Raw genomic sequence first — 23994 nt, forward strand, 5'->3', positions numbered from 1 at the left:
TACGTATATAGCGATCCTGTTGCGCAGTTGTAATCCGCGGACGACCAGTTCGCGGCCAATCATTTGACGTCCCAGTCTGTAAATACCGCTGCCAGAGACGAGAGATTGTACTCTTGTGAACATTATAATGTTGAGCAACAACATATTGTGACTCCCTAGCTTCGAGACGCCTTATTGCGATATTGCGCGAAACAATGTCTAATCTAGGCATACGTAAAAACCGTCCTACAGCTAACAAGGGCAAACACTTTTAATTCAGGCGATAGTCTTATTTTGTTAACACACATCACACATAAAAATTAAGAAAAATTTAGGCGTGCAAAGCGCTTTCCACTTTCTTGAAACACCAATCGAACAATGTTCCTATTTTTAATTTCGCAACAGTTACGGTTGATCGCACATCAGATTTTGCCATTTGAATTCATCCCTGGTAATATGGAAACCTAGGCATATCATTAAAAAACTTGTTTTCAGTTATTTTATATAAAAGCATTTCTTTTGCAAAAATGATACTACATGTTGCGTTTCTTTTTTGGCGTAGTATACATGTAGTTAAATGTTAACTAGTGTACTTTATGAACCGTAAACTGTAGTTAACAATTCGTTAGTTTTCATCTGTACATATTTAATCATAACTAATCATGTTCATATTTGTGAACCATAGTTTACGAATGCTGATCTAAGTTTGTTGATTCACATCTGTAAACTATGATAAAGATTAAATAAAGTACGAGTTTTCGTGAATGTTGCAACTGAGACAATTCACATCGTTTTGACTGGAAATTTTGGTGTGAAATTGACACGGTTCGAAAAGTGTTTACTGTAGCTGCAGGTCTGAAAAAATTCGGATGGACGACCTGCAGGTCTGCAGCTATGTTTACTCTAGCATCGTTTTTGAAAGTGGGGGGGGGGGGGGGCAAACTCATCCCCAAAATCTTGACAAGCAAAAAAAAAAAAATATAGATATTTCTGATTTGATAACTTATTGATAATGTTCATGGTATATCAATAAGTGTAGTATATTTACATTAAAAGTTAACTATAGATAAGAGTTGTTAATCATAGTAAGTAGTTTCACAACTAGGAAACTATATGTCATATTTATCAGGTAAACTATTTTTTGCAATCACAAATAGTTGTTTTTAGAGTTCTCGATAATTATAATTTACACTTCTGAAACATAATATATGATCGCGTTAGCTATGGTTTACAGATGTAAAATAGAGCGTAGTTAGCTATAGTTTACAGATGTAAAATAGAGCGTAGTTAGCTATAGTTTACAGATGTAAAATAGAGCGTAGTTAGCTATGGTTTACAGATGTAAAATAGAGCGTAGTTAGCTATGGTTTACAGATGTAAAATAGGGCGTAGTTAGCTATGGTTTACAGATGTAAAATAGAGCGTAGTTAGCTATGGTTTACAGATGTAAAATAGAGCGTAGTTAGCTATGGTTTACAGATGTAAAATAGGGCGTAGTTAGCTATGGTTTACAGATGTAAAATAGAGCGTAGTTAGCTATGGTTTACAGATGTAAAATAGGGCGTAGTTAGCTATGGTTTACAGATGTAAAATAGAGCGTAGTTAGCTATGGTTTACAGATGTAAAATAGAGCGTAGTTAGCTATGGTTTACAGATGTAAAATAGAGCGTAGTTAGCTATGGTTTACAGATGTAAAATAGAGCGTAGTTAGCTATGGTTTCTCGCTGATTGCTTAATTTAGTTAGTTTGTCACATATCTGATTGACAGAATACCTTGTTATATCACTTATATTTGGACAAATATTACAAAATACTTCTCCCCCTTGTCCATACCTCACCTCCTCATCAAAGGGGGTGGGGTGGACATTGCAACTACTGTCACTCCTTTCTACATCCACCACAGGGATTGCACTTTCAATATATGTAGAAACAAATCAATGTGGCTTTTGGGCTGTTCAATGACTCAAGATCTAAAAAGATATACACAGGCGGATCTAGTTCATTCTTATAGATGGTTCTAGCTGACAGGGGCTCCTGAGTTGTCGGACAGGGCAGTCAGGTAAACTCCTAGCTAAAGACAGAACCATCATCAGCTTATCCCAATGAATTATAACTGCATGTGTAATCTGATAATAATCGTTCAATATCCATCATAATTCATCAAACAATGTCATATTCCACGTAAACAACTGCCCCCTCCCAGTCTATTATACATAAATAACCCCCCCCCCCCCCCCCCATAATTAACGATATTATGACTTGCAGTCTTTTATTCTTCATTTAACATTTCATGTTTATTACTTCCAACATTATTATTACTTATAATAAATTGGAATATATAATTTTCTAATAGGACTTTAAGTTTACCCAGTCATGCTTTGCACATAAATATATCACCATCTATTGACATAATTTCAGCATAGATTTTAGAAAAACTCTGTATGGCTCGGCAGTCCGTAAGATAATCATATACAGGTACCATTTGAATTCTCCAGATATTTCGGACAAATGTTCTGAGAGTGGACACGGATCAATTCGAGCTTATCTTTATTGACGTAATGTAGACATGAAGTGTTTGAAATTTGGATTAATGGAAGGGTACCTAAAGGCAGCGTTAAAATTAACAAGTCAACGTTTTGTTCAATACCAAACATAAGAACGTATATACTGAAAGAGGTTCATTTAATTAGAAGAAAGCAAACCAAGGATAGGCCAAAACTGAAACGATTATTCAACTCTGCTAAGCAAATAAATAGTTTTGTTAATTACCCGAGGGTGTTCGGGTGAGTGCTTTAAATACGTGGTCATTTGTGTGAGGGTTGACCGTTTGTTTGCGCGCTGCCTTTTATTCTGTTTGAGTTTGAATAGCGGGCACTTATTTAGCAAATAGATGCGTTGAATCAGTGCCCCCTCTACAGGCGTACTACTGTACATGTATATAGAAGATAATTAGAAGGAACAAACACCTGACAGAAGGCCCAGGTATTAGAACCGCTTACCTGATCGATGTTAGGACACCGTGATGATTCACCTGTAGTTTCAGTTCTTCAGCAGTTCCGCATTGATTAAATTGCCTTATTTTAAATTTCTTCCCATATTAAAATTACAGAAAAAATCTTAGTTGTTTTTATTAAAGAGGAGAAACTTGATTTTTAAAATATGTAGGAATTTTAAACCTGTTTTTGGCGTTGATTTCGGTGTTCGGACTACTGCACTGTGAACACATGGATTATCTAGCGACAGCTTCCAAACTCCCTGGAATTTTGTACAGACTCAGAAAGGTGAGTAATTAACATAAAATCAGAGTTTATTTACCCTTGAATCAAACGTCTTTTGATACAGAAAATTAAAGTGTACAAGTGAGCCTGAATATCTGCTCAGCGGGAGTGAGTAGTGTAAGGGGACTGAACAACAGAGTCCCCCAGCCCGGCCGAGCAGCGTGAAAAATGTATCACACGGTCCCATTTCTACTCAGTCAGGCTCAAATATCAATTAGGTAAAATACTACATTAAACGAACAAACAGACAAAGGAGAAAAGGCGGTATTAGGAAATAGAAAAACGAATGTTTGGCGTTCAAGTTTTATACATATGGCATTTCTAAATAAGTGGGATTGAGTGAAAATGAAACAGTGCAATGTCAATAAACTGAAATGAAATGTAAACACTTTGAATCTGAATAAAATCGGAGACCATTTAGTCTTCTCATGGCGTTTCAGCACCATCAGAGCCCCGATGTCGTGCTTCCGGGAGAAAGAATTCACCCAAGGGACAGGTTCCGGCGCTACGCCCGACTGGCCGTCGTCTGCGTCCGTCTGTGTCAACAGAGCCAGAAAAGGTAGGTCTGAGAATCAAGTCATACACAATACATAGTCAACAGAGAGCCAGAAAAGGTACGTCTGGGGGACAAGTCATAAACAATACATAGCCAACAGAGCCAGAAAAGGTAGGTCTGAAAGACAAGTCATAAACAATCCATATAGTCAACAGAGCCAGAAAAGGTACGTCTGGGAGACAAGTCATAAACCATACATAGTCAACAGAGCCAGAAAAGGTACGCCTGAAAGACAAGTCATAAACAATACATATAGTCAACAGAGCCAGAAAAGGTACGTCTGGGAGACAAGTCATAAACCATACATAGTCAACAGAGCCAGAAAAGGTACGCCTGAAAGACAAGTCATAAACAATACATATAGTCAACAGAGCCAGAAAAGGTACGTCTGGGAGACAAGTCATAAACCATACATAGTCAACAGAGAGCCAGAAAAGGTACGTCTGGGAGACAAGTCATAAACCATACATATAGTCAACAGAGCCAGAAAAGGTACGTCTGGGAGACAAGTCATAAACCATACATAGTCAACAGAGCCAGAAAAGGTACGTCTGGGAGACAAGTCATAAACCATACATAGTCAACAGAGCCAGAAAAGGTACGTCTGGGGGACAAGTCATAAACCATACATAGTCAACAGAGCCAGAAAAGGTACGTCTGGAGGACATAATGCATTTCTTTATTTCTATATTTTTACTTGATTACTTTTTACTTAATATTTCATCCAACAGCTAGTGTGCATACTTAAAAAATAGTCCAAACAACATCTGCTGTACAGCTGCAATCTTTAAAGGGAGGGGTGCAATCCTTACATGTGTTTTAATTTAAATGCACGTTAAAATTAGTACATGTATATTTTAAATGATTGTGTATTTGAAATTTTCATTTCTGTTGATTTATGTCATTCCTTTTTTAGAAGAAGGCACGATGTTAAGAATGCTTTTGTTAATTTCATATTGATCTTTTCATCATATATTTTGACAAAGACCTACTGCATAATGACTTAACAAACAGGCCGACGCCCTGAAGCGTTCTCTCGGCGACACCGGATTAAACCTCACATGTTTCTGTTCCAGCGTGGAGGCCCACGAGTCAGAATTCCTGTCCGTGCTGCAGTACATGAACCTGGACCTACAGAACGTGGACCGCGGGGGGCTGTACTTCGACCCCTCAGACTACCGCCGGACCGATAAGGAGGTCAGTAGGGGAGGGAACTCTAGCACCCTCCTGGTCCGTCAAAACTAAAATGTGCGAAAAAATCAATAGATACGACGATAAATATCTTTTTAATCTCTATAATTATTTTATGAAGAAAGTCAAAGTCGATAATGCGTAGTGTAGTTTTCCAATTTATCTGTGTCATTATCTGTTTGTAGTGTGGTATTTTTTGTACTAAAGTATTTAAATTTTCTATTTCATGCGCAGTACATCTGGTGTTCGCTTAGTCACAAAAATTGTAAAATAAAAGATGAGATAAAGTAGTCAGAATCTTGGATTCCAAAGAAATATGACTTCAAAAATAGTCCGCCAAATGAATGCTTTATGGTTGTCCTAAAAACACGACTTCAAAAGTAGTCGACATATAAACGCTCTTGGGTTGTCCTGAAGCGGAGGAGACCTTTGTATTAGATACTAACATTCTTCTGTTGGAGCCCTCAACTATTACTCAATAAATCACAACACCAGAGAGAAATTATGCATGATACTTGTACCGTCAAAACACAGACGTCTTCATAATCACCCAATCGCCAGTCACTTCAAAGGCCCATTGTTTAAATTGGGTACAAATAGATATAAAGAAAAAAGGAAGAACGGCTTTGCGCCGGAATTATAACGAATTTTATGACCTTGTTTATTTGTAGTTTTTTGATGACCGAAACAAATCGTCATTGACTTTTAATGAGTTCAGAGTTACACCCGGTTTTTCCATTCCTTTTTTAAACGAAATTAAGAGAGCATCGCCGCTGGTGTGAATATTTATCAAATATATGACAATGTTTAAAGACGTCGTTTAAATGTAAGCATTTCGTGTTGAGATTAAACTAGCCAAGATTAAACCTATTTCATTTAAATTTAAACGTATATAAAAGAAAATTGTTTAAATGCAACCATAAATTAAAGATTCCATGAGCTGCATGTAATAGAAGCCACTGGTTAACATGAAACCGGGGTTCGTGGAATAATAATCAGTAGACTTAAAAAAAAAATTCTTCAGTTTGGTATTTTTCCATTTACACTTGTATACATAGGACTCACTGAAATTTTTCCCCTTAAATTTTTTATTCGTTTTATAAATTGCCTTTGAAAGTGTTACTTATCATTAAGGAGAAATGTTTGAAATGAAATAGTTTTCTTTAAAAATTTGTACAGGTAGAGTTAGGTTTGATCCCTTTTCGAAGCAAGAACAACAAAGTTATTTTTAAAATGAATTACAGTGGGAATTAATAAAGACAATGTCATATGTATGACAATCAAATGATCATTGATGTCAGATTACTTTTAGTTCAGGCTTTAATTTTCATAAACGGGCTGAAAAAGACAATCCAACCTAGGCACATCGATAATTTAAGATTAGTAAAATATATATGTAAGGAAACGGAATAAAAGTGTTTACTTGTGTCCGAATCCTTGCTTAATTATGTATTATTGTATATTGATAATGTTCATTGCATTTATAAAAAATAAACAATGGTTTACATTAAATTACTTTTATACATGTATTTATATATTCTTTATTTATATATAAAATACCATGAGTGTCGAAATTAATTTTACCAAAATTTCATCAAACTTATATATAGAAAGTATGAATTCCTTTGTACATCATCACACTATCACAATACAGGGGATAATCTTATCAAAAAAAATATTTACATCATTATTTGATCATATGATGACAGAAACTACATAATACACCGGTTTATTATTTAATCAAAATTTCAAATTTCTCATTAAAGATCAAAATGTTTGTTGTATATAACAAGGCTTCAAATTGTCTATTGTATGGACCTTGATAAAAAAAAACCCAAACCTACAGTCTTGTTTTTAGTCGTGAAATGGGCATTTACCAAGAACCAATACACGAAGTATGACTCTTCACGAATACACAAGAGTTATCGCGCTTGATGTGAGAATTTTTGTTATACTTACAGGAACGACTGCCCGTTGAGGCTAAGAGAATTCTACAGAAACCTCAGAATCTCCGGACTCGGAAAGAGATACACTATGTAAGTCACTGAACAACACACTTATGGTAAAGCTCTAATGTCGTATGAATAAATGACCACCAATTTTGATATATATATTAAATGAAGTCACACAATTTTTGATGAGGCGATTGGCCACCATTCATGAATGGCCTCAAACAATAAACTGCTGCATTTTTTTTTTACACAGTAACAAAACAAAATGTTAAAAACCTATTAGTGCTTAGTGCTGGATTGAAAAAGAATGCACAACGCATACTGAAATAAATTGAGAATATTTAACTGTATAGTAGGTTACTAGTATCCCATAATTTGTGTGTGTGTGTGTGGGGGGGGGGGGGGGGGTAGGATACACCCTATGGTTTAGCCAAAACGAAATCAATAAAATGGAATTTAATCATCGATGTCCATTGAAAAATAATTTACTTTAAATTTTCCAATTGTTAAAACCTGGCTTTTCAGTTTTTACATCCGCCACGCGGCATAAGAATGCACAGGAAATACATGCATAAATGTTTTTGATTCTTACAGTGAGAGATTCATTGTATTCTATCTCACACAGTGAAAAACCAATCAACCAAAAAATCGATCAATCGATCAATCATTTATCCACTGTACAATACATATCATGGATTCCTCGTGCTGCCTTGAACGTGACCGGTGGCAGTCAGCTGCTCATTCAAAGGGAACTGAGATATTGTTCATCATTGATTACAATCCTTTACTTCGAGTCCGTTCCGATTGAAAATTCAAAATAAAAGGATTATGAAAAATTCAGCAATGCTCAAGAGTATGTGGAGAAGTTTTTTTGACAAACAAGTTGAAGCCATGTATTTACATATGTATGCGCATTTTGTTTTATACATTAAGCGCGTGACATTGATTTTATGGGAGACCATCAAACGTTTGCCAGTTTTATGACTAATTAAAATGTGGGAAACAATTAATACCGGCCACCATCTCCCGGTGTGTGCATTGATTTCACACCAGACCCAGAGATCTCGGTCACAATCGCCGTACGTCGGTCGCGGGGAGCCTGATTAGATCTACCGGTGTAGATCGGTTACGATATCGTCAATTGTTGACATTGTATTGCAACATGCAATGCTAAACGCTCTTGTTTGAGGGACGTCAGTTTGGTTCTCCATCAGTTTCACGTATCACATGATCCTGCCAGTTCATTAATCCACATAAAACCACAGTTTGTACAATGGTAATTGATAAAAATTCTACGAATTGCGCTTTGATGACTTATTTTGTCTTGTTTTTTTGTTTTTTGTTTTTTAATTTTAAACGTCGATATTAATAATAACAAGCAATAAGGAAAAGTGAAACCTTATACTAGTATAAAAGAGAAAATATTTAATTCCACCCCCTTCTCCCACTACTGAAAGTTTATTGTATTTACGACTTTGACGTGATTATTCGATTAAAATTGGAGCATAAAATTTCCCCCTTTTTTGGATTTTTTAAATCAAAAACATTTTGATAGTCCATTGTTCTGTACTAATTCAGTAGGTGAATTTTATGTGCAAGGAACTTGTTTCTTACTATGTTCTACCTGTACAATAGCGTGATATATGCCCAATAAAAATTACAGTGCAGCCTCGCCAATCCATACGACAATAATCCGATTAATAACCTACAGAATTATGATGTAATAGAATGGAACACTGACGATTCTTTTACCCGGATTTATCATTAATCCGGACGATTTTGTTGGAAATAAATGTGTATGATTATTTAGACGCTACTGTGTTTTAATATCAAAATAGGGATGTAGCAAACGCCTGATAAAAACAGATTTCTTATTTCTATTGATATAATGCTTGTAAATAACGTAACTTTGAACACGTTGTTTGGGAAATAAATCGTACTCATTTCGATTGAAAATGATCAGCCATTATATATTACTTGTGTAAGTGACAATAGAAATTGTGAAGAATTATCTTATGATCAAAATATTTTCTATAACACCCATTTGTATTTCTTATTCTATCACTGGAATGAACACCTCTGGTTCTTCTTCTTTTTCAGCTTCAGATCGTTCTACGGAGGATCAGAGCGTTCTCGGAGTACCCCAACGACATGCAGCTCAAACTCTGCCGGGTCGGCTGGTTTGAGGCGTATGTATCACGTGACTAAGTCAGGGTAGAGAAAAGGGATGGGGTTGGGTGGGGGTTAGGTAATAATTCATCAAGTTTAAATTTCATCTACGAATTCTAAAGATAAAATATTTATATGTGCTATAGGGTTGGTTTTATAGATCAGCCACAATATTATTCTGATTTTTGGTCGACTTCCGAATGCAATTATTTAGCAGAACTTAAAGATCTCCGCTTCAATCTGCCGACCTCTGTCTTATATAGCCTGTCGCTTGAGTCTCTGCATTTCCCGGACATTTGTTGATTCAGACCACTCGTCGGGAAAATGGCGTTTTCTTAGCCTCGATGCTGGTCTGTCATGTCCCCAGTTTATGGACAATGAACCCGACATTTATTGATAGCTGTATAAAATTCTCATTAGAAAAGATTGTAGAATTAATGTACTGGAAGTTCCGCCCGGAGTCTCCACCATCTCCCGTCCTCAACGAGGAAGTTCCAGATGCTTTGTTTTTTTTAATCATTACTGAATGTTTTTTCAAAGGCAGATCCGAATCTCCGAACAGATCAAACGTTTCCCCATAGTCCACTGTAACAAGATATGAATGGGATTTTCTGTTGTATGCAGACAATTCCTTTAAATACCAAAAAGAAGTCAAAATACCTATGGGGAAAAATAAAAAAACCCATTTATTATGCATAAAACGGTTAGAATCCCTTTTAACCGTCTTTCTTTTATAGAAAATTGTGCGTAAAAAATACTTCAGCAGAATACTATCATACATGTGTCATCTGAAGATCATACTTCGTCTGAACATACAAGTGATGTTATTAAAGATCTTATATAACGTTCTTTTGTTATATCTTCAGATACAACCCACGCCGGGCGATCGTCCGACAGAACCAGCCCCCTCAGTCCTTCTACTTTATCCTTTGCGGGACAGGTAAGGGCGAAGCTTGTATGATACAAGTACAATATACATCGCTGCTGCCATTCCCCAGTAGTATAATACAAGTACAATGTAGATTGCTGCTGCTATCCCCTGTAGTATCCAGTTTGATCCCAGTAAACTGTACATTGCTACGGCTATCATTCTGTACTATCCAGTATGATACAAGTACACTGTACATTACTGCTACTATCCCCTGTAGTATTCAGTTTGATACAAGTATACTGTACATTGCTGCTGCTATCCCCTGTAGTATCCAGTATGATACATGTATACTGTACATTACTGCTACTATCCCCTTGAGTATCCAGTATGATACAAGTACACTGTACATTGCTGCTGATATCCCCTGTAGAATCCAGCATGATACATGTATACTGTACATTGCTGCTACTATCCTCTTGTAGTATCCAGTATGATACATGCACACTGTACATGGCTGCTACTATCCCTGTAGTATCCAGAATGATACATGTACACTGTACATTGCTGCTGCTATCCCTGTAGTATCCAGAATGATACATGTACACTCCTGTAGTATCCAGTATGATACAAGTACACTGTACATTGCTGCTGCTATCCCTTTGTAGTATCCAGTATGATACATGTACACTGTACATTGCTGCTGCTATCCTCCTGTAGTATCCAGTATGATACATGTACACTGTACATTGCTGCTGCTATCCACCTGTAGTATCCAGTATGATACATGCACACTGTACATTGCTGTTGCTATCCACCTGTAGTATCCAGTATGATACATGCACACTGTACATTGCTGCTGCTATCCCCATGTAGTATCCAGTATGATACATGCACACTGTACATTGCTGCTGCTATCCCCATGTAGTATCCAGTATGATACATGCACACTGTACATTGCTGCTGCTATCCACCTGTAGTATCCAGTATGATACATGTACATTGTACATTGCTGCTGCTATCCCCTGTAGTATCCAGTATGATACATGTACACTGTACATTGCTGCTGCTATCCCCATGTAGTATCCAGTATGATACATGTACACTGTACATTGCTGCTGCTATCCTTCTGTAGTATCCAGTATGATACATGTACACTGTACATTGCTACTGCTATCCTCCTGTAGTATCCAGTATGATACAAGTACACTGTACATTGCTGCTACTATCCCCTGTAGTATTCAGTATGATACAAGTACACTGTACATTGCTGCTGCTATCCTCCTGTAGTATCTAGTATTGTACATGTATACTGTACATTACTGCTGCCATCGTCCTGTAGTATCCAGTATGATACATGTACACTGTACATTGCTGCTGCTATCCCCTGTAGTATTCAGTATGATACAAGTACACTGTACATTGCTGCTGCTATCCTCCTGTAGTATCTAGTATTGTACATGTATACTGTACATTACTGCTGCCATCGTCCTGTAGTATCCAGTATGATACATGTACACTGTACATTGCTGCTGCTATCCCCTGTAGTATCCAGTATGATACAAGTACACTGTACATTGCTGCTGCTATCCCCTGTAGTATCCAGAAGTTACATGTACACTGTACATTGCTGCTGCTATCCCCATGTAGTATCCAGTATGATACACGTACACTGTACATTGCTGCTGCTATCCACCTGTAGTATCCAGTACGATACATGTACACTGTACATTACTGCTACTATCCTCCTGTAGTATCCAGTATGATACATGTACACTGTACATTGCTGCTGCTATCCTTCTGTAGTATCCAGTATGATACATGTACACTGTACATTGCTGCTGCTATCCCCTGTAGTATCCAGTATGATACAAGTACACTGTACATTGCTGCTGCTATCCCTTTGTAGTATCCAGTATGATACATGTACACTGTACATTACTGCTACTATCCTCCTGTAGTATCCAGTATGATACATGTACACTGTACATTGCTGCTGCTATCCTTCTGTAGTATCCAGTATGATACATGTACACTGTACATTGCTGCTGCTATCCCCTGTAGTATCCAGTATGATACAAGTACACTGTACATTGCTGCTGCTATCCCTTTGTAGTATCCAGTATGATACATGTACACTGTACATTGCTGCTGCTATCCTCCTGTAGTATCCAGTATGATACATGTACACTGTACATTGCTGCTGCTATCCACCTGTAGTATCCAGTATGATACATGCACACTGTACATTGCTGTTGCTATCCACCTGTAGTATCCAGTATGATACATGCACACTGTACATTGCTGCTGCTATCCCCATGTAGTATCCAGTATGATACATGCACACTGTACATTGCTGCTGCTATCCCCATGTAGTATCCAGTATGATACATGCACACTGTACATTGCTGCTGCTATCCACCTGTAGTATCCAGTATGATACATGTACATTGTACATTGCTGCTGCTATCCCCTGTAGTATCCAGTATGATACATGTACACTGTACATTGCTGCTGCTATCCCCATGTAGTATCCAGTATGATACATGTACACTGTACATTGCTGCTGCTATCCTTCTGTAGTATCCAGTATGATACATGTACACTGTACATTGCTACTGCTATCCTCCTGTAGTATCCAGTATGATACAAGTACACTGTACATTGCTGCTACTATCCCCTGTAGTATTCAGTATGATACAAGTACACTGTACATTGCTGCTGCTATCCTCCTGTAGTATCTAGTATTGTACATGTATACTGTACATTACTGCTGCCATCGTCCTGTAGTATCCAGTATGATACATGTACACTGTACATTGCTGCTGCTATCCCCTGTAGTATTCAGTATGATACAAGTACACTGTACATTGCTGCTGCTATCCTCCTGTAGTATCTAGTATTGTACATGTATACTGTACATTACTGCTGCCATCGTCCTGTAGTATCCAGTATGATACATGTACACTGTACATTGCTGCTGCTATCCCCTGTAGTATCCAGTATGATACAAGTACACTGTACATTGCTGCTGCTATCCCCTGTAGTATCCAGAAGTTACATGTACACTGTACATTGCTGCTGCTATCCCCAGTAGTATCCAGTATGATACACGTACACTGTACATTGCTGCTGCTATCCACCTGTAGTATCCAGTACGATACATGTACACTGTACATTACTGCTACTATCCTCCTGTAGTATCCAGTATGATACATGTACACTGTACATTGCTGCTGCTATCCTTCTGTAGTATCCAGTATGATACATGCACACTGTACATTGCTGCTGCTATCCCCATGTAGTATCCAGTATGATACAAGTACACTGTACATTGCTGCTGCTATCCCCTGCAGTATCCAGAAGTACTTGTACACTGTACATTGCTGCTGCTATCCCCATGTAGTATCCAGTATGATACATGTACACTGTACATTGCTGCTGCTATCCACCTGTAGTATCCAGTATGATACATGTACACTGTACATTACTGCTACTATCCTCCTGTAGTATCTAGTATGATACAAGTACACTGTACATTGCTTCTGCTATCCTCCTGTAGTATCTAGTATTGTACATGTATACTGTACATTACTGCTACTATCCTTGTGTAGTATCCAGTATGATACATGTATACTGTACATTGCTGATGCTATCCCCCTGTAGTATCCAGTATAATACAAGTATACTGTACATTGCTGCTGCTATCCCCTGTAGTATCCAGTATGATATAAGTACACTGTACATTGCTGCTGCTATCCCCTGTAGTATCCAGTTTGATACAAAGACAGAGTTCATTGCTTTAGCTGTATCGTAGTATCAAGTATGAAATATGAGCTGCAGAGCACTATCTATTGCAGTTGTTATCCCCCTGTAGTACCCAGTATGATACAAGTACACTGTATACTAACATGTCTGTATAGATCCAGGCTATGTCTGGGTCCATGTCCCGGATACAATACGGTTGCTCACCGTTCTAGGGCTGTGTACATTTACCACCAAAAGGGGTTTTGTTCTCTTTTCATACTTTATGGTCTGTTCCTATGGTTACTTTTGAATTTTTTTACTTCCTTGCTTTTTAAGTGTTGGTGACGGCCTTTAACAAAGACCAGGGAGGAACCAAGCTTCTGGTCAGCCTCCACAAGGGGATGTCGTTCGGGGTAACTATCTCACCAAGTTTGTAATTAATAACTGTTCAGATATTATAATGTCGTTACTCAATGAGTAAATAAATCTTGAGAATTGAATTGTTCATGAAGCGACCTATATCTCGGCTTCCGGCCGAGAACACCGGCATTGTAATAGTTTAACTCTATCATCGAATTTTAATGATTTGATAAGTGTAATATATACACGTTCACGAGATTTTTCCGCGAGCAACAAGAGTTACCTAAGCTGACATTCAAACAGTTACATAGTCTACATACTTCTGATACACTAGCCAAAAATTGATTGATTTTTGAGGAGGATTAGCTGACGTAATCGACATTGAATTGCAAGGATAAGTGAGAATTAGTTTGGAGAGACTTTATTAACACACCTGGTCGAAGGTAATCACAAGTCAAAAACGTTATTGCCGTGTAATAAATAATCGTCTTTAGTTACGGATTGTTCTCGCTTGATATTAAACAGACTTGATTGATATCCGTACGTATATTGAGGACTGCACTATTTGACATCGGTTCTCTTGAAGCAGTATGGAAAATCAATTTATAAGTAGAAAATTCAAAGAAAAATTCACCTACATTTATATGGTAGCAGTATATGGTCCATCGATATAAATGTGGTTAATCGCGTTAAAATCTTACAATAGACTTTTATTATATTCATTTATTTTTATTAATTAACATTAGTCAGGCTACACTGGAAGCCGCTTTTCAATGTTGTAAAGTTTGAGAACTATACTGTTTAACATGCAGGTAGTATGGGGGGGGGGGGGGTCGCTGCTGCCTAAACTTTTCAGAAAGAGACATTATTTATGTTTCAATATGCGGAAAGAAACTTTGCAACTAAGCCCTCATATTGAGTATTTAAAAGATATATTGCCTCTCACTCCCATAATGAGATTTGAAAAATGAGTTTTGACATGGAACACCCATCCTCTTATTTTTGCTTATCAAGACGTCCCTTTCAAAGACGATATTACTTTCTCAGTCATCTCCATTTAACCTGAAATCTGAAGTATTATTAATCTATTACATTGTAATCTTTTGTAGAATATTAATGATTTTTGTTTGCTTACATAAGTTTAATCGCGATTTAGCCCATTAACGGGCGTATTAATACCAGAAAGGCTAGTTTTTAAGAAGGTAAAACCATTAACATGTAGTACTCGTCATTATGAGCTGAAAATCTCGTTATAACGACTTAGTATCTCGTTTGAGCGAGTTAATTATTTCTTTACAACGAGTTAGCTATTTAGTTACAATGAGATAACGATTCGCTTTCGCGAGATAACGAGTTAAACGAGATCAAATATCATTAGGACGAATAAGTTATCTTATTATACCGAGAAAAGTATCTCGTTATAACGGAAAAAATATCTCGCTAAAAACTACAGTAATCTCTTAAAACGAATAAAGTTTTAATGATTTTGTACTAACGGACCCTAATTTGGAAACAAAATATGTCTTTAGTAATATTTGCAAACTGACGAGCAGATAAAAGTTCACACGAACAAAATGCACCTACACTCACTCCTTGTTCTTCTTGTGTAATAGAATTTTTTATTGAATTCTAAAAGTTAAATCTTCAAGTCAAATCTGTCAATATTATTCCTGGACAATACGTGAGATTTATGTGTATGACAGGTACTCAGACTAGGCTTAGACTTATTCAGATCAAAAGCTCTTTCAAACAGCAATGTGTTTTATTTTTTATTATGGACGGCCATTTAGTTAATTTGAATCTGTTTTGGAATTTGTTATTATTTCAATAGTCGTTATGTTTCAAAGCCACCCCCACTTACCAATCTGTTACACGGGTTCGTATATATATATCTACTATTAAATAAAAGATAACCCGTCGTTTAATTCCATTTAAAGGGACCATTGTAGATTAAAACTTTGAAGTGATAAACGGACTGTGTAGTTCTGTGATAGAGGGGGTTGCAGAGAGAATGCTGTTAACGGTGTGAGGTTTCCAACTTGTAGGAATTAGCTGTGATTACAAAGAAGCCGCGGCAGGCTACAGTCAGTACCCAGACCTACACCGAACTCCTGTGTATATCCGCCACAGTAAGTAGTTCCTCAGCCTCGATCTAAATACTCCTGACAAATGTCCAGTTACTAAAACTCGGACCAAATCCTAAGCCGATTTTGCAAGTCTCAAAAAAGTCAATCATAAATTACAATTTAAAGCACGTTTAATGACAAAACATTAGGTTTGTTTTATAAGTGACCGTTTTGATGTTTTTTATTTTCATTTTTTGACAAGGATTTCGAGACAATCTTCATGGCGGGAGGTGTGAAGAGTGTGACAGATCCACAGCACAACGCATTTCTCGGGTAAGCCAGGCGATCCCTGGGGACTTAGCATCGACTGTGTAAAACTGTGTCCAAGGCGAAATTTACCCCGATAAACTTAATGAAATACTCATTGATTGCTACTTTCTTATTATGAAGGCAGGTGGGGTCTTTAAAGGTTTTTGTATTTATATCGATAAATATTTTTAAACAATCGATAAGAGCCGGGATCGAGTTCCTTGTCATGAACTCTGGCTACTGATAAATGTCTACCACCTCCCAAAAGTGTACCTTATGGACCCTGTGTTTGAATTTTGTTCCAGAAAAGTCCGCTGTCTCCGGGATTGGCCAATAGAGTCCTTATCCCAGAACCCCCAGGCCTGTATGTTCCATTACTTCAAGTAAGTTATAAATAAAGTAATACTATCTATAGCTTTCAACGATAATACTCAGTAAATGTGTATCAAATGTGTATTAAACTTGCATTGAATGCTTCGAGAATTGCTAACCTTATTGTATACAGAGCCAATGACTATGGAGACACCACACCAAGCGACACGAGAGGTCGCCCGCTGTTCAAACGGAAATCTTTCAACAGCTTCTTCGGGAATCGCCTGATTTTATTTATTGTGTTATTCTATATTGATCTGATGATAACTGTAATGTCTTTTACAGCCGTGGGGAGATTCTGGTCCGTGACAGTAACAGGTCGGACTGGATCTACATTGTCAAGTCAGTAAGTACACAGACACAGTCAAATCAGTGAGCCCAGCATAATCAGCTACAGATATCAAATACCACCACAGATATGGCTTTGTGTATTGCTATTCATAATTGATTCATTAGTTGATTTAAATCTTTGAATCGACCTACATCTATAATTCTTTATGCTAAACATGGTATCATTCCTTTATCTCTACAGAAACTTGATTTGTATTGATAGTTGATAAACCTAACCACGCAATGACAATTAATGATGGTTTACGAAAACATAAAGTATACCATTTTGGACTAAATTGGAAGCTAAAATTTTTCATTAAGAAATCATTATTTAGGGTACTAGAAACCTGTTGAAGTGTTTGTCAAACATAACTCGGCAATTACGTAGATGTCCGTGTAATTTGTCACCAAGGTCCTTCTTTCAGAGCATTTGAAGTTTTCAAAAGGCCAAACAAGGCTCTCGAAAGATTCCGGACTGCTCGGAATTTGTCAGGCAGTCCTTTTGTTGCTCACTGTCAATTGTTTCCATTAATAATCCTCTATGAAAAATGTTGGCCATTGTGTTTTTCGCGGGCTCTTGTATTTGATCGTCTGCGTCTGGAAGAGGCCTTATTAATACACGCGCGCGCGAATCGATTTTGAAGCTACTTTATGAAGACAAAAACAGTAAAAAAATTGACATTCAAATCTGATAATGAAAATCAGTACGACATTCATATGAACTGTAAATTCTAGTCTCTGTTCGGTGATGTTTTAGTGATATTAATGGCGGACGACACGACAAGTGCCGGGAAACTTGCGACCTTGATTCATTTCTTGTATCGCAAGAAAGACAAATTCAAAGCTCGATATTGAGAAATGTTTTGTGACCCCTGCAGGGCGCTTCACTCAAATGTATTTGCTACATACAAAATAACCTTTAAAAGAAAACATGTGATAATCAATATTTCGGCTCTTGATAAATTTTTTGAATGATTTTTAACGTTTATTAAATATGCAATTTTTGTAGGGAAGTTTATCAGTTATAAAGAAGTTAAAAAAAGTTGAACCTGAAAAGCTGCGACCAAGAACTGAAAGTAAGATATATTGTCAGTGTAATATGTAATGCCTTATTGGTAAAAGTCATTTTTTAAACTAAATCTTAATAAATAATATCTAGAGATATCTAAAGATAATTTACCAATGCAACACATTGTAACATCCAAATACAGCAACCACCAATTTCCTTATACAGATTTACCAATAGATCGAGAAAAAGAAAATGCATCCAAATTGAACAGATTACGTAATCGCCACAAGCGCCCTCTAACGGAGAGAGAGCCAGAAACATACAAAAGCAACTATGAGATGGAAAGACGCTTGGTAACTATTAGAAAAATAACATAAGTATTACAATTTCTCACAAAAATATTTGGTACGTATTTAATATTGTCTATGATTAAAGGATCAAACACTTCCGGGTTATTACAACCCACGTGACAGACTAGGAGTGATTGATTATGATGACGTAATCAACAAACACCGGGAGCGCTTACTTAAACCCCAGGATCAAGGGGCGTCAAAAGAGGGTGAGAATGAGGGTGACAGCCAGCAGACAGAAGATACAGGAGAGGAGGGGGCTGAGAACCCCGAGGAAAACTCCATCAGACTGCCTCAAATCCACAAAACCACCAAGGTAATCAAACCGTCAACCTCAATGTCGCTTCCCCCTGGCGCTTGTTTCATACAGTAGGCTTATTAACTACAAACAGTAAATACGCGTAATGGATGAAACAAGTGCCTGTGCGCTTACCCCCAAATCACGAGAGCTACTTGAATACATTTTAGTTCAATGGAAATCATGTGCGTTTCTTTATTATAAAAAAATGAGTAGCTTTAATATCAATGTTTCAGATAGTTTGTTTTTTTTTATCATTAGACACGCAAGCTTTCTAATATTCAGTATTTGTCAACATGTATGGACGCATTGCGGATGTTTTTTTTTTTTTTTTTCACGCCTTATACGATGAATTTAAACCAGATTTCGCCAATTATGTTGCCGTAATGGCGAATTCACATTTGATTGAGAACCCATAAAACGTATTACTGCGCGACAAATTCATATCAGATTTTATAGACCATTTTCTTTTCCTTAACGAAGATGTTGGTCAATAAAGTGTTCCAGAATAGCGCCGTGGATACGGTAGGGGGAAACAAGCATGCAATATATTGTACATTACGAAGCTAACGCTGCTTTATTAAAACTTGTTGGCGTTTCATCAGCTTTCTCCATCACTTCGTCGTGTCTGAGTTTGGATATAACCGCATGCGTAGATTACTGAAGCCCGGGTTTTGATCTTTTAATATGAATGAAATGTATTTGGTTTCACTATGGATTGAGAAAAGAGAGTAGTTCCTATTTAATTAACACTAATTAATTTTTCTTTACCAGAGAGTAGAGTTCTGTTATGAATTTTTCTCTAAAGACGCCTCGTGTTCAGATCTAGTTCCTCTTTTACCTGTGTATTATTTTATTTAATTAATTACTAGAAGTATATGTAGTTGAGTATGAACTTGTTCAGTCCCACTTCCTCGGGGGAGAGGGAATTTGACTCTAATATAGAAACAATTATATTTCCTTTTTTGTCTTCGATTAAAAGAAATTGTTACGGCCACTTATCACAAAATTTGTTTGCCTAACGACAACAGTTTCTTTTGAATCATTTATCAGGGAGCCTACTTGTCCTCGGGCTTTTCCAAAAAACGTAAGGAGACGAAGACATCATTAGCAGACAAGATCGCCCAAAAGGAAAAAGGTCTGTAAAGATAGTCTGTATGTTTAGCTTAACAAAACCTCAAATTTTCGAACCTTTTCGGCAGATTTCGAGATCTGCCGGAAACGTCTGAAAAGTTTCGATTGTGGCTTTACGGAGAATCTTTCCTGACTCTGCAGAACTACAACATAAGATGTCAACGCAGGCCGAAGGCCGGAAGACGATTGTGAATGAGTACGACAACCGCCCGCCGTCACGGCTTGTGCTCACAGAGGCGGACCTACACCCTGTGTTCATCGTAGTCCAGGTCCTGGAGAAGGGGCAGTACTTTGTAAGTTAGCCATCCTAAAACAAAAAACAACAACACAACAACAACATTAACTATGAAAACCATACAATCCTTAGTACTTTAGGGGGACTTATCAAAGGTTAGCTCTCCTGAAAAAAAAGATAGTATCTTGTACGTTATCCCTTATAATACAGCACTCTTAATACTCATTAATTTTATAATAATAGAACATTTTTTATCAGGTAGCAATCATTATATTATAAATGTCACTTGACGAATAAAATCAATTACCAATTTAACACATCGCAAAATGCAAGACATTTGATGGTAAACAATTGAGCAACCGTGCAATATATGAGATTGATATTTCTTTTCTGTCTATCTATTAGTAATATTTTCCAAAACTTTTCTCCATAAAAATAAGGCAGAAGATTTTCCAATGAGTGCATAATACTGTAGGAATATTAGTCAAGTACATTAAGTATTTGCTTATTTTTTTTCGAAGGGAATTTCTAATTTGATTTACCAAGACCAGCCTAGTATGTCGGTGATCAGCAATGGCGCCGAGTGTATCATGATCTCCAAGAAATTCTTTATGGAGAAGAAGACGGACGCTACGATGCGGAGCATCTACCAATCGGTTTGTCTCACATCAAGTCTCAATCTCAGTCGCATCACTTTCACTGACCAAGACTGAAATGTCTATAAATATTTACGAAGGTCTGCGCGATTTTGATAAATAGATAAATTAGCTTGGGTATTGAATCCTCAGATTTGTTGTCACAAGTCGGAGAAGTTCTCATTTCAGAAACCCCTGGTGGTTTAGACTAGTAATACTAGTCTGTATGCAAAACGCATAGAATATCTGGGCTTTGATAGCTTGTAATTCTATTCACCCATGCTTATTGAGGAAAAATTCGCAAAACGATCCCTTTCACACTCGGTATACAACATGTATCAAATATTCACTACAGCTCCAATGTTACAATACTTGCTGGTTTATTTCTAGATTGAAATTATTTTTGGCGGATTACGACATTTTTTATTTTTTTATTTGATCATACAGGGGTTCTCGTGTGCATATTGTCTGAACACTATTTCTCTGAGGCATCGGGAGAATTTCATTTATGACATACGCAACAGGATAACATTTTCTGTCAGGATTTTATTTTCTTCATTACATAACAAAAACAGCTGACATGCGCCGATCCTCTTGTTTTTTTATAAATCCACAGTCGAGTTATTACTAATAAAGCACGGGAAATTAGAGAAGTGTTTGATACTTAAACCGCCAATCAGTAGGCAGTACTATTTATTGATATTGGGATGAAAGTTTTTTTTTCTTTTTCCATATTGTATATACCAGATTCTTAGTCTATAGCACAGAATTAAAGAAAAAAATGAAGCAGTTGCCAGGAATGGGGGGGGGCGATATTTAAATCGGAAGAGTACTGTCTTTTGTTTTATTTTTAAACATCATTGGTACTTGAAGATTACCAATTTGTTTTTATTTTTTTCTCAACTAAGCTTCGCTGATTAATGATCAACGAAATTCCTCAAAAAATTCCGGAAATCATCTGGATTTTTGGGATTTTATAATCTTGCGCGTGCGCATTACATACATGCTAAATCACGGGAGGCGTATCACGGTGTTCAAATCAGAGAAGACAAAAATGATATATATTTATTATTCTATAATTTCTCTCATAAGAAATCATTAATATAAGTAAAAAGAATGTATTGCAAATTTTCAACAACAAAAAAATTACACGTATTTGCATTATCGTTTCTGAGTTTATTCATGCAAATGTGATATTGTGGAAACATGCAGACTATAGGTAGAGAAATATTTGATACCATGCAAAAAAATTCACACCATAATTTAAAGGAGAGTGTAGATAGAATGTTTAATAGTTAAAATGATAAATGTCCTACGGACCCGGTTTAACAATAGAATGCGTTCCGTGTATTGTCTCTGTAGCAAAGAAAATACGGGAGATAGCTCTAACATAGTGTATTTACCATGAAAAATTCCGAGTGCTCCGAATGTTAACATGGCGTGTAAATGAAAAGTTGGTGAAAAGTGTTGATTTTATGGATTAAAATTTTAATGAAAGGTATTTACAGTTTCAAAAAGGTTTGTTATGATTAATTTATTCCATTCTGTGCTATACGGGAGCTCACTGAGGCTTCCGCAGTGCTACGCCGTTACGCAAAAAATTTTCAAATGAAAAAATAAAAATAAAATAAAAACTTAAATACCGGAATTAATTCATTGTATATTTCAAAAGTGCATTACAATATAATTGTGTCGATGTATATATATTGTAAATGTCCGATATGCAATGTACGGGTCAAAGTCTAGTTTGTTATTAAAAAAATATCTAACATGATGTTAATAATTCTAGGTCTAATATAATAAATATATATATATATATATATATATATATATATATATATATATATATATATATATATATATATATATATATATATATATATATATATATATATATATATATATAGTCTCTAAAGCATATCACAGGAATTGTTGAAGCCAATCTTAAACACAAGAAATAACTGCAACGTGTAACACGATATAATTAGAATGAACAGGATTGTTTTCCCCCGAGAAATAATGTAAAAGCAACACCTAAACAAAACTCGCACTAGCTAAAATTCATACACGATGATTGAAATGTGTAGTGAAAATTACTTCGAATTAACGCTGAAAACACTCTTCCATCTTTTCCAGGAATCTCCATTTCCAAACGACGAAACCCTTCAGCGACAGCTTCAGGAGTATGTCAACTGGCAATCTCAACGGAAGCGGATATACGACAGGATTGTGGGAAGACTGTCGGATAGGCAGATCAAACGAAAGCAATTTGCCCCTCAGTTCCAAGGACAATATAGTTTTAGAACAGGACCAACCTGAAAATAATGTCAGAGGTAGGCAAATTAATGCAAAAAACGGACATGAAACGACCACAGCTTTGTGGAAAATGGCCGTGAAGATGTCAAAATAACCTGAAGACCAGACAGTTTCTATGGCAACCACGGCAAACATAGTTCCGTGTCACGGACCATTGTACCTTGTTTATGTGATTCCGGTGGTTCTATCGATATCTTGATGCAATCTATTGATAAACGTTCGTGAACCTAAAAAAACAACAAAATTGAACAATACCATTGTACATTCCTTATTATTTTGTTGACAAATGTTTGCTGAAATGATTGCACGACATGTTCTTTGACCAAACACCTGTGAACCATCAAATCTCTTTAGCGACTAAAACAACGAAATGGTGTATCATTATCACATCCTCAGATACCGGGGATGTGTACAATTATTCTGTTATAAGTCATGGTTATGTGTTCTCGTTGGTAGTTGCCGGGGTGACCGGGTAGAGAGTCCACCTGTACTCAGAAAATAATTTATCTGGTTATTACTAATATACACTTACCTTCTGTTTGACACCTGTTACAATGTTGCACCTTTAACAAACAATGTACTTCTATAATGTCGATGTACAATTATTTCTATGACTCGATTTTCTCCCAAGCTGTACTACTTGACAGTAAACAGGTTTTTGTATGCCAGCATTGATTTCATACCTTAATTGATAGTCGTGGCAAATTTTAGGATATAAGTCTTCTTAAGAAGAAAAGCTCTATAGTCTGTCCCAAGTTATTGCTTCCATCAATTTTTGATGATTTTTAATAAAAATACACATACCTGTGAAAGAAATTCAATTGAAGTCGATGAAAGGGA

The 23994-nt window shown here is 36.6% G+C and overlaps 1 protein-coding gene across 2 annotated transcripts; it reads left to right on the top strand.

Moving 5' to 3' along the window:
- Positions 1-2782: 2782 nt before the first annotated feature.
- Positions 2783-23822, top strand: LOC105346173 (cGMP-dependent protein kinase). 2 transcript variants are annotated; one of them, XM_066065988.1, is made up of 20 exons: positions 2783-2961; positions 3145-3260; positions 3698-3816; positions 4890-5010; positions 6966-7040; positions 9057-9145; positions 9992-10065; positions 14077-14153; positions 16146-16229; positions 16429-16499; positions 16781-16858; positions 17133-17193; positions 18187-18253; positions 18412-18539; positions 18622-18852; positions 19318-19359; positions 19888-19972; positions 20110-20261; positions 20725-20859; positions 22975-23822. In XM_066065988.1, exons 2-20 carry the CDS (start codon positions 3204-3206, stop codon positions 23155-23157), a joined length of 1929 nt encoding a protein of 642 aa, XP_065922060.1. In that variant the 5' UTR covers positions 2783-2961; positions 3145-3203; the 3' UTR covers positions 23158-23822. The 2 variants fall into 2 exon arrangements, with proteins under 2 accessions (XP_065922060.1, XP_065922061.1); XM_066065989.1 differs by lacking the exon at positions 19318-19359 and having other exon boundaries at positions 2785-3260.
- The last annotated feature ends 172 nt before the right edge of the window (positions 23823-23994 follow it).

Source organism: Magallana gigas, chromosome 7 (assembly GCF_963853765.1).
Source record: "Magallana gigas chromosome 7, xbMagGiga1.1, whole genome shotgun sequence".
Lineage (NCBI taxonomy): Eukaryota > Metazoa > Mollusca > Bivalvia > Ostreida > Ostreidae > Magallana > Magallana gigas.

What these genes read in the sequence shown, in the direction of transcription:
- LOC105346173 (XM_066065988.1), top strand. Translation starts at nt 3,204, where the DNA reads ATGGATTATCTAGCGACAGCTTCCAAACTCCCTGGAATTTTGTACAGA. An exon ending in TTTTGTACAGACTCAGAAAG is followed by an intron (nt 3,261 to 3,697) that starts GTGAGTAATTAA and finishes ATGGCGTTTCAG; the next exon opens with CACCATCAGAGCCCCGATGT. An exon ending in GATCGCCCAAAAGGAAAAAG is followed by an intron (nt 19,973 to 20,109) that starts GTCTGTAAAGAT and finishes CTGACTCTGCAG; the next exon opens with AACTACAACATAAGATGTCA.